This window comes from Lemur catta, chromosome X (assembly GCF_020740605.2).
Source record: "Lemur catta isolate mLemCat1 chromosome X, mLemCat1.pri, whole genome shotgun sequence".
Taxonomy (NCBI): domain Eukaryota; kingdom Metazoa; phylum Chordata; class Mammalia; order Primates; family Lemuridae; genus Lemur; species Lemur catta.
In genome coordinates this window covers 55,828,006-55,839,410 of record NC_059155.1, presented here as the reverse complement: position 1 = coordinate 55,839,410, position 11,405 = coordinate 55,828,006, and the positions used below count along the sequence as shown (strand labels likewise).

Below are 11,405 nucleotides of genomic sequence, written 5' to 3'. Positions count from 1 at the left end.
GAGACATTGAGCCTGGCTGCAGAGTGGCCTTGGAAAGGCAGGCCAGGGTGGCTGAGAGGCCGGGAGTCGGGGGACCTGTTCTCTCAGTGATAGTGATGGGGGTGCCTTTGTGAGGGGGTGGGGTGGGAAGACCAAGGGGGTGGGGGGTAAATAGGGTACATTCAGGAGGGTTTTCCTCCGTTTCTTTTTTCTAACTGCCTGGATTCACCATTGGATTTTGTAAATGGAAAAACTGAAATGAACAATGCTATATTGGATGTTTTCTCTTTCTGACTGTGTGTGTGTGTCTGTGTCTGTGTGTCCTGTCTGTGTGACCACATGTGGGGAGGTATGATTGAGTGTGACAGTGTGTGTCTGTGTAACTTTGTGTGGGGAGGCACCTCTGAGGAAAACGTGCCTGGTGCACACATGTGAGCAAATGCCTCTATGTGGAAACATATACAGCACACGCACACAAACGCGCACACGCACACACCCACACACCTAGTTGAGAGAAGACAAACTAGAGTATGTGCCTGCAGCAGGAAGAAGAGCGGTGGTCGGGAGATGGAACTTGGAAACGGTAGGTATGTATGCAGCGAGAGTAGACTCCCATCTCCTATGATCGCTGCCCTTGGCGTAGGCTCTGAGCACGGGAAGGGGGCAGGGAACTTGAGAACTTCATCTCCCCCCAAAGTTTGGAGCCCCAGGTGCCACTCCTAACACTGGTCTCAGTCTCCTTCCCAAGTTCAAACAAGATGTTCCTGAAATTGGACACCAATGGGGGACTGGGAATTGGGGATCAAATGTGCGGGGAACTGATGGGGTTAGGAAATGCCTATCACAAAGTAATGGCTTCTGGAGAGACTGTTCAGCCTGGGATGGGAGCCCTTCCTAAGGGTCCACTGTATACAGCTGGGACTTGGGTCAGCTTTGACCAAAATCAGAGGGAGGGATGTCACAGGGGGAGAAAACACCCAAGCCTGGGATTCTACCCAGCCAGCCTGCTCCCTGGGCACTCAATTAATTTATTATCTATTTATTTATTCTCTCAGGTGCACAGAATTGAGTTGACCGTACTCCTCAGTTCTTGGCACACTGTATCATCATTGGTCCATGTGAGGCCCTTTTATTCTTTATTTTGTTTTGTTTTGTCCCCTTCATCACCCATCCCTGATCCCATCTCCTGCCACACAGGCACCCACTTTCTTGTATTTAACGTATGTCCTTCCAATCCACCGTTCATATGTTTATTTACATATATGTGTATCTGTGAAAAATATATGGTATTTGTTGTGTGTTTTAATTTACATAAACAGTATTGTACTAAATCTTGTTCTGTTTCTTTTTTCACTCAAACATTCTGTTTTTGAGAGATCCAGCCATGTTGCCGTATATAGATCTAATTCATTCCAGTGGTCCATCTTAAACATATATCACCCTTTTCTTATCCATCCCCCTGGTGATGGATGCCTAGGTTGCCTCCAATTCTCTGCTACCACATATGGCTGCTATGGGCAGTTACCTACACCTCTCTTTAGGAATCTCTAAGTTGGAGGAGAGGAAGCTAAGCTCAGAGAGGGGCAGTGATTTGGTTACGGTTACAAAGTGAGGGGCACACCTGTGGCGTGAATCCCGGAGCCAACGCCGGACCTCCACTACCATGCCTCATAAAAGACCATCTATCTTGTTTTCTCTTTAAAAAGAATCTTAAAATACGATTAAGAACAGCATACACTTGGGGAAAAGGGTGAGGAAAGGATGGAAAATGGAAAGGAGGAGAAATGTTCAGTACCTGAAGACATAGAAGGTCCTAGAAAAATCTAGCGGATGAGCTGAATCACAGTCTTTTTTATGACGCAGAGGAATTTACTTTTTTGGTGCGTGATTTTTATTTCTAGAGCCATTTTGCAGAGATGGAAAATGCCACGTCAAAACCTAGCCCCCAAACCAAACGCCCTGGTTGCCTAAATAGCAGGTGCGCATAGGGTGGCACCAGCCCCGCGGGGCTACAGCAGAGCTCGCCCCCGGGGCAGAAGCGGGGGTGGGGGAAGCGGCCGATTTTAAAAGTGCGTAGTTGCTGAGGGGAGGGGGGCGGGGCAAATGATGGCGAGGCTCTCCCATTTTATTCGAGCACATCCTGCTCAGCGTCTGCGTTTGTTTTTCGGTCTTCAGAACCACTGGTACTTTTCCCATTGGATAAAACGCTGCTTGGGTGAGGGGAGAGGGGCGTCGCTCCTTAGCTTTCCTCGCAGCCAATCGCCCTGCAGACTCCCTCTCATCGCTGGGGGAGTCAGCCCGTTGATTGGCGGCTCCGAGGGGAGCCAATCGGAAAGTGATGATGTGTAGTGTTGGCAAGCGGATTGCGTGAGAGCCGGCAGGGGTCGAGGGAGGGCGAGCGAAGCCGCGGCAGCCGGCAGCCAATGGCGAGGCAGAGCGGGCCTCTTGCGTCAGGGAGTGGGCGGGACCTTGGCGCGTGGCGCGGAGGGAGTAGGGCAGGCGCTGTGGGAGGGAACGTCAGAGCGAGGCGGTCAGCAGAGCTAGTCGCGTGAGTCGCGGCGGCTCTGCTTCGACTGTGCCTGGCAGCGGCGGCCCGGCGGACAGCGAAGGGGCGAGTGACATCCCCTGAGCTATCACCATGGATCGCGCGGATGAGGGGCCTCCGGCCAAGACCCTGCGCCTGAGCAGCTCTGAGCCCCCTCAGCGCAACCCGCCGCCGCCGCCGCCGCCGCCGCCGCCGCTCCTGCGACTGCCCCTGCCTCCACCTGAGCAGCGCCCAAGGCTCCAGGAGGAAACCGAGGCGGCACAGGTGCTGGCTGACATGAGGGGGGTGGGCTTGGGCCCCGTGATGCCCCCGTCGTCGCCCTATATCATTCTCGAGGAGGGGGGGATCCGTGCGTACTTCACCCTGGGTTCTGAGAGTCCCCAATGGGAGTCTACGATCGAGTCAGGGTACGGGGAGGCACCCCCTCCCGTGGAGAGCCTGGATATACTCCCCGCTGCTGGGGTCTCTGGGGAAAACCTGGAAATCGACTTTCAGGTTGTGGATCCCACCAGCCCTGTTGGAGAGAAGGTCCTAGAAACCTGTAGCATAGAGGGGTGGGGGCCCCAGATGTTAGTCGGTCCACAGAACAGGGAAGAGGCTGTCATCCTAGTGGAAGATGATGATGAGGATGAACAGGAAGGTTTGAGGAGCAGCAGGAGGAGAAGGAGGAGGAGGAGGAGGCAGAGGAAAATCAAGAAGGAGAGCAAAGTGAGGAATGCCCAGAGGATGGAGAACATCCTGCAGGCGCTGGAGAATATTCAGCTGGACCTGGAGTCCGTTAACATCAAGGCAGGCAAGGCCTTCCTGCGTCTCAAGCGCAAGTTCATCCAGATGCGAAGACCCTTCCTGGAGCGCAGAGACCTCATTATCCAGCATATCCCAGGCTTCTGGGTCAAAGCAGTATCCTCCTCATCGATACTCATGGGCTAGAAGCCCATGAGAGGAATGGGGAGGTGGGGGGAGGGACGGAAAGGGTGGAAGGGTGTGGGGGAGGGCCAGCGGTGGGGGCGGGCCCCCTATCAGAAGACTGACTAGACTGGCTGGAGAAGGGCAAAACAACAGAGAAGCTGGACTGGAGACAATGAAGTGGGGAGGGGGGCACACAGTACAAAAACTGGACCACAGATGGGAAAGGGGGGAGAGGAGGAGCATAGCATAAAAAATGGATCCTAGGGCAAAAGGGGGAGGGTAATAGAGGGGCACACTGCAGAAAAATTGGACCAGAGAAGGTGAAAGGAGGGGAGGGGCACACAGAAGATGAACTGACTCAGAGACAGTGAAGAGGGAGGGGAATGGTACACAGCAGAAAAAATGCCAGAGAGGATGCCTAAGCCATAGGGCTCTGTAAGCCTAGGTCTCTGCTTAGACACTAGGAGACCCCAATCCTGGCTGAGTGACCTGCTTTGGGGGGAAGGGGGATAGAGAGGGGCTCAAGCCCCTGAAGGATCAGGAGAGGAAGTATCTGGCATGGAGATTAAGGAGTTAAATGAAGGAAAGGGGAGAGTAGGAAGAATCTCATTCACTAATGGTGATTATTAAGCTCATCTCTGGGGGACACATGTACACATACATGTCACATGTTAGGAACACATGAGTTTAACATCCTAACAGAATTACATGGATACAGATCCTTGGCACCCTCATACAAAGAAGCATATGATAACAGGCCCTCAGCACCTAGGAATACACTATCATGTAGACACAGGACCTCAGCATCCAGACAGTGGCCACAGGTCCTCAGCATGCAGACACACAGCATCACTTGGACACAAGTCCTCAGAGCCATTCACGCAACAATATGTGGACACAGACCCTCCACACCCACACATACAGTATCATGTGACCAGGGGCCCTCGGTAACCAGATACAACATCACTTGAACATGGGCCTTCAGTACCCAGACATAGAATATTTTGTGAACACAAGCCCTCAGTACCCAGAGACAAATATTACATGGACATAGACCCTCAGCACCCAGCAAAGCCACCTACCACAGAGGTTTATCATGCGAATAAAAGTACATGACCCACTTGCTCCACACACATCATATGACACAGAGGGAATCCTGTTCCAGCTTCTCTTTTGTTTTGCCCTGCCCAATCTTCCCTCCCTTCCTTTCACTGGGTAGTCAATCCTTGACCTAAACTGCTCCACTCATCAGTTCCTCAACCACCCCAGAATTTCAATCTTGATCAACCGACGTGATGAAGACATTTTCCGCTACTTGACCAATCTGCAGGTCAGGCCAAAGAGACATCTGTTAATAGGACCGGGCAAGGAATCTGGTCCTTGGAGGTGAGGGGGGAAATGCCATGGGGTGGGAGGGACAAATTCCACCATCACCCCCACCCTGAGCAGGTACAGGATCTAAGACACATCTCCATGGGCTACAAAATGAAGCTGTACTTCCAGACAAACCCCTACTTCACAAACATGGTGATTGTCAAGGAGTTCCAGCGCAACCGCTCGGGTAAGAGTCAGTCCCAGGGTAAATCTGTGCCCCCTGCCAATCTATCCTTGTTCAGCCCCCTCTTAATAGTCTCTTCTTCCACCAGGCCGGCTGGTGTCTCATTCCACCCCGATCCGCTGGCACCGGGGCCAGGAACCCCAGGCCCACAGGCATGGGAACCAGGACACCAGCCACAGCTTCTTCAGCTGGTTCTCAAACCACAGCCTCCCAGAGGCTGACAGGATTGCCGAGGTGGGGCTTTTCCTGGCATCACCAGAAAAGGCCTTCCTAGGCTTGCCCCTGGGTGCCCAGGAAATTGGGAGTAGGGTCTGGGCTGGGGCTTGTATTTATGGCTCTGTTCTCCTTTCCTTCCTCTCTTTGAACAGATTATCAAGAATGACCTGTGGGTCAACCCTGTACGCTACTACATGATGCAAGAAAGAGGCTACAGGACAAACAGAAAGAAGCAAGAGAAGAAAAAAAGGTGATGGGGGTTTAGTGCTGAGAGGTAGTTTGTTGAGGTTGGGGCAAAGACTAGACGAGTGTCACACAGGATTTATGGAGCCAATCCAGTGCAGTATGTTTTACGAGGGGGGAACAATGTCCAGAAATGGCCTGAAGTTACACAGGGGCAGAAATGGGACTCTTTCCAGCCTAGCCTCTCCCCTGGGAACCCTTATAGTCCACTCCCTCCCTGGTTACTTACCACCTTTCAGTGTCTGACATGGGTATTACCCCTTCCCCCCAACCCCATACTCAGCCCCAGGCTTTCCTACAGTAGAAACAAGAATCAATGTGAAGTGGTGATCGTGGAAGATCCTTATGACTATTATGCAGTGGAAGACATTTTCAGCGAGATCTCAGACTTTGATGAGACCATTCATGACATCAAGATCTCTGACTTCATGGATACCACCGACTACTTTGAGACCACTGACAACGAGATAACTGACATCAATGAGAACATCTGTGACAATGAGATCCCTGACCACAATGAGGTCCCCAAATATGAGACCACTGGTAACAACAAGAGTGCTGATGACAATGCGACCACTTACAACAATGAGAATGCCAATGACAACAATGAGAACCCTGAAGACAATAACAAGAACACCAATGACAATGAGAACCCTGATGACAACAATGAGAATGCTGATGGTGGCAACAAGAACCTCAGAGGTGGCAACCGGGGCAGCATTGGCAACAACGAGGACAGCAGTGACAGTGACAACGAAGGCAGTGATGATGAAGATAATGATGGCAACGAAGGTGACAATGAAGGCAGTGATGATGACGGCAATGAAGGTGACAATGAAGGCAGTGATGATGACGACAGAGACATTGAGTATTATCAGAATTACATTGACGACTTTGACAAAGATCAATATTACAGCATCAACCAGCATGCCTATGAGGATGAGATACAGATCATCTCAGACGAATCAGTGGAGGAAGGTGAGCTAGCCCCCCTCTTGTCTTCCCTCCTTTCTCTTCTCTCATAGAAAGCCTGACCAGGGTCAGGGTATCAAGGCATGAATTCAGTCTGCTTTTATGGAGGAAATAAAAAGCATTCCGTGTAACTTTTTAAACAAGGGAAGGCCAGGTAACATTTAACTTACAAATGTAACAAAACCACAGAAACATTTTAGTTCTATGTGATGGATAGATAGGTTCTAACAGAGCAAAAGACAAATGAAGAGTAGACAATGAAAGATAGGAGACAGTGGATGGAAAACTAAAAAGGACAGGTTCACACAGAGGTAGGAGAGTGGCAAAACACATTGCAATTCAGCACACTCTATACCCAGCCTTGGCTTTCTGGTCATTCCCAGGCTTGCTTGGGGAACTGAGCATGAAGTGAACATTGTGCCCTGGTGAACCTGAAGGAAGGTACAGCTACTTATACCTTAAGGGCGGGGAAGGGGAGAGCTAGAAAAAGGAGATGACATTTGACTTGGAGGCTGCATTCATACTGAGGAGCATTAGGGAGCATTCTCAGTGGAAGGGATCATGTGAACAAAGACCTGGAAGGATGAAAATACTGGTATGTTGGGCAGGGTTTCCAAAATTGTCTCCTGGGGATCCTTCACCTTTTCTGAAAGCTGCTTCTCACAAAATGGTCAGTGGTCAGATATGTTGGGGAAATAACTGCATACAACATCCTCTTGTAGAGTCACATGTACATTAGCACCTTAAAGGCTCTGAGAAGTCCTGCTGTAAAAAAAAAAAAAACCCTATTAAACTTTGTGGAACCCAGTATTTCCCAAACTTGTTGACCAAAGATGCCATTTTTCACTGCCCACCGAAGAATGCATTTTGGGAAATGCTGAGGAAGGGTTGCATACCAGAGTTTGAGGCAGAAGGCAGTATCTAAGGTTCAGGCTTGACTGGCTGGTGAAAGGAGGTGTTTGAGCCTGGCTGTAGGCAGACAGGAGAAGTAGGCCCCTGGGGGAGGTGGAAGGGACAGAAAAACCACTCCTGGAGTTTTTGGCCATGGGGTCCCTGGCAAACTTCCATTGAGGGCAAGGCACCAAGGAAGGAGGCACTGAATGAGTGAGCAGCCTCAATCTAGATACATTTTCAGGTAGGGCAGGGAAACTGAGGGAGTTGTCAGTCCTCTTCCCCTCCCACCTGATGGCATTTCTTCTTTCAGAGAAGGGGAAGCAAAGCTGTCTGCTCAGCCCTGGGGTGGGAGTGGGGGTGGGGAATTGGGCTGAAGAAGACAGACTGGGGTCTGTTTGGATCAGACTGGGGGAAAGGAGCTGCCTGGAGATGAATAGAAGGTTTATTTAGCTGAGGATGGCGCTCAGGAAGAGACACACATTGACATATACAGAGGAGAGAAAAAACTACTTTTAAAGATGTATCAAATTTGACAGGACAGAGGCAGGGAACCCACCCTGCCTTCCTCTCACCCCCCTCACTCTGTGGGGTTGCTTGAGTTCACACACACACACTTGGCTGCTTGTTCCAAGCAGAGGCGTTTGGCAAGTGGTCCCAGGTCCCCAAAAGCCCTGGCTATGGGCTCCGTTCCTTTTTAGTGTGACATCTACTTGCCCGTGTAACCGCCCTCTTCATTTCCCCTTCCTTGCCTCTCCCTATGCAGGCAGCGTGCAAGGCGAGAACTTCTATGAGGCAGGAGGCTATGAAGTGGGAGGAATTGAGAATGACTGGGATGGAGAAGATTCTGAAGACTCCGACCTGGCAGAGGTGGTTCAGGTCCCAAACGCTTGGGCCAACCTGGGGAACAGTGGAAAAACCGGCTAAACATCTTACCCCTGCTAAACATCTTACCCTCGTGGGGGTCTCCTCTCTGTATCCCCCACCCCTTGCCCCGTTTACCCTCCCCCTCAGCTAGGGCCACGCGGCCCCACATTGCACTTCTGGGGGGTGACCGACTTCGTACACGGGTTTAAAGATTATTTTTATGGTTTAGTAATTGCAGAGTTCTTATTTTGGGGGAGGGAAAGGGGGATAACCCCATTCTTTTGGCATTCCTCCCCCGCAGGCTTCTGTGTGCTGCTAAACGTATTTATCGTGATGCCTTGGTCAGGGCCCCTATATCCCTCTCTCCTCGTCAAGTGTTGGCCCTAGCCCCTCTCCGTGTGCTGTGTGGAGTGGACACCCTGATCCCAAAGCGGGGAGGGCCGCTGTGGCTTTCGTCACAGCCTCGCAGTGCCCTTGGAGGCACTGCTGCCACCCTGTTCTCCCAAGTTCTCTCCCTCTCCCCTCTCCATCCCGCTCCTTTTCCAGTTGTGCCCGCTAGCCGCCTAGGTGTCTTTGCCAGGCCGTTTCGCCATTGCGGTATTCCTGCTCCCCTCCCCCAGAAGACCTGCCTCTTTCCCTGTGAACCCTGGTAATCCTAATAAAGTTCTGAGCAAATTCAAAGTGCCCCTCCGAGTCTTTTGTTCCGCCGCGTGCGCGGTCCCCGGGGGCCAGTCTCCCCGCAGGCGCGCACGGAGCCGCCAACCTGCGCAACGGCCTGCAGCACCGCAGTGGCGGGGGCGCGGGCGGGCGGGGGCGAGCTCTGCGGGGCCGCAGAGGAGTTGCGTCAGACCAATGCGGACCGTCCTGGCCAATGACAAGGCGAGGCTGAGGAAGCTCCTCCCACTCCTGACGCCTGCAGTGGGCCCAGCCAGGTTGCGAAGAGCTTCCCACGCCTTTCCCTGTGGCGCATGCGCACAAACACTCTGCACCCTAGCACATCCATTTATTCAATGATTCATCTTTTAATTTATAGTGCGTCAAACCTTTCCTCCGGCATAGTGTGAGCTGGGCGTGGGGGAGCCAGCGGAATCCATTTTTCTCGTTCGCATTAAGCAAAAAAAAAAAAAAACAAACAAAAAAAACTTCGATCCTGACGTCACAACCCAATCATGCAGGAGCGCTCTCTTTGGGAAGGGGCGCTGGATCTCCTTTGCGAGGGAGATCTCTGGAGTTAGGCCTGGGAGAGAGGACAGGAAAAGATGGCTCAGGCCGAGGAGTGTCCGTAGAGATAAAGGAAAAACAAAGGGAAATTACTGTGTAGCTGTGCGACAGAGTGGGGAAGTTGGAAGTTGGACATAGGAAAGGCAGGCTTTATCTGGAAGACCTTGGAAAGGCTGCTTAATGTTAAATTTGGGATACAGTAATTTTATTTCAGCTGACACTAGAAATATTTCCCAGATTCGTTCTGGATCATAATGATAACTTTTATACAGACATCCAGGTCTGCCTATTACAATATGCGTCCAGAAATTTCCATCCAACGCCTTTATTTTGCTGGAAGGCTTCAGATATGGTCAGATTTGCGTTTTAAAGAATGCCCTCTGCTGGCTGCCAGGAGAACGGATTGGAGGGAGGGAGAGCAGTGAGGAAGTGAACGCTAGACCTCAGGTGAAAGCGGCATGAAGGGGTCGGATATGGGAGAGTTTTTTTAAAAAAAGCCTTTAATTTCAGAATGGTTTTAAATTTACAGAATTATTGCGAAGATGACACAGAGAAATCCCGGATGGCCCACAGCCAGTTTCCCATATTATTAACATGTTACATTAGTGTGATACATTTGTCACAATTAATGAACCGATATCAATATATTATTATTAACTAAAGTCTATACTTTATTCAGATTTCCTTAGTTTTAATCTAATGTCCTTTTTCTGTTCCAGGATCCCATCCACAACACTGTACTACATTTAGTCATCTTGTCTCCTTAGGCTCCTCTTGGCTATGACACTTTCTCAGACTCTCCTTGCTTTTGATGACCTAGAGTCAACATTGGAGGAGTACTGGTCAGGTATTTTGTAGATTGTTCCTTAATGGGGATTTGTCGGATGCTTTTCTCATGATTAAACTGAAGTTATGGGCCGGGCGCGGTGGCTCACGCCTGTAATCCTACCACTTTGGGAGGCCGAGGCGGGTGGATCGTTTGAGCTCAGGAGTTCGAGACCAGCCTGAGCAAGAGCGAGACCCCGTCTCTACTAAAAATAGAAAGAAATTAGCTGAACAACTAAAAATATATATAGAAAAAATTAGCTGGCCACGGTGGCACGTGCCTGTAGTCCCAGCTACCCGGGAGGCTGAGGCAGGAGGATCACTTGAGCCCAGGAGTTTGAGGTTGCTGTGAGCTAGGCTGACGCCACAGCACTCTAGCCTGGGCAACAGAGTGAGACTCTGTCTCAAAAATAAATACAATAAAATAAAAATAAAATAAACTGAGGTTATGGATTTGAGGGAGGAAGACCGCAGAAGTCAAATGCCATTCTCATCATATCATAGCAAGGATACATACTATCACTTACCACTGTTGATGTTAACTTGATCACCTGGCTGAGGTAGTGTCTGTCAGGTTTCTCCACTGTAAAGTTACTCCTTTCCCCTATTTTCCATGCTGTACTCTTTGGAAGGAAGCTAAGCACAGCCCATGCTCAGGGAGTGGGGAGTTATGCTCCATTTCCTTGAGAGGGAAGTATCTACATAAATTAATTGGAATTCTTCTGCATGAGAAATTTGTCTGTTCTATGAGAGCTTTTAAGATGTTGGACTCAACAAGCTTTAGCTATAGGAGAGGGCTTGAGAGGATTTGAGATGACTACCAAGTTGGTGTGGAACTTTTGGCAAGGCCCTGTCCTTCTCTGTGCCTCCTCTGTGAAATGGTTGAAACTTCAGATCTTGGACATAAATCTCCATGATTATGATAAATGTTTTGAGGAGAAGATGGAGGTTTTGATGCCTGTGGTTCTGGCCTTGACTCTCAGAGGTGGGGAGAGCACTGAGGCTCAGAAAGGGAAATGTCTTGCCCAAGGTAATGCAGTACCTCAGGGCCAGAGCTGAGAGTGCAGGATCCTAAGTCAAGGCATCTTGTGCAGAGGAGACATCTATGTGCAATATCTGGAGCCAGTACCAGTAAGCATGGGGTGAAGAGGAGAGAAGGGGAAGCAGCAGGGGCAAAGG

General features: G+C 50.4%; 1 protein-coding gene across 2 annotated transcripts; it reads left to right on the top strand.

Annotated features, from left to right (window-relative positions):
• The first annotated feature begins 2,508 nt into the window (after positions 1-2,508).
• Positions 2,509-8,861, top strand: TSPYL2 (TSPY like 2). 2 transcript variants are annotated; one of them, XM_045537651.1, is made up of 7 exons: positions 2,509-3,424; positions 4,686-4,763; positions 4,883-4,994; positions 5,080-5,225; positions 5,360-5,457; positions 5,752-6,428; positions 8,080-8,861. In XM_045537651.1, the coding sequence occupies exons 1-7, from the start codon at positions 2,618-2,620 to the stop codon at positions 8,238-8,240; spliced, it is 2,079 nt and encodes a 692-aa protein (XP_045393607.1). In that variant the 5' UTR covers positions 2,509-2,617; the 3' UTR covers positions 8,241-8,861. The 2 variants fall into 2 exon arrangements, with proteins under 2 accessions (XP_045393607.1, XP_045393606.1); XM_045537650.1 differs by having other exon boundaries at positions 5,734-6,428.
• Positions 8,862-11,405: the final 2,544 nt, after the last annotated feature.

What these genes read in the sequence shown, in the direction of transcription:
- TSPYL2 (XM_045537650.1), top strand. Translation starts at nt 2,618, where the DNA reads ATGGATCGCGCGGATGAGGGGCCTCCGGCCAAGACCCTGCGCCTGAGC. An exon ending in GTTCCAGCGCAACCGCTCGG is followed by an intron (nt 4,995 to 5,079) that starts GTAAGAGTCAGT and finishes TTCTTCCACCAG; the next exon opens with GCCGGCTGGTGTCTCATTCC. An exon ending in AAGCAAGAGAAGAAAAAAAG is followed by an intron (nt 5,458 to 5,733) that starts GTGATGGGGGTT and finishes CCCCATACTCAG; the next exon opens with CCCCAGGCTTTCCTACAGTA.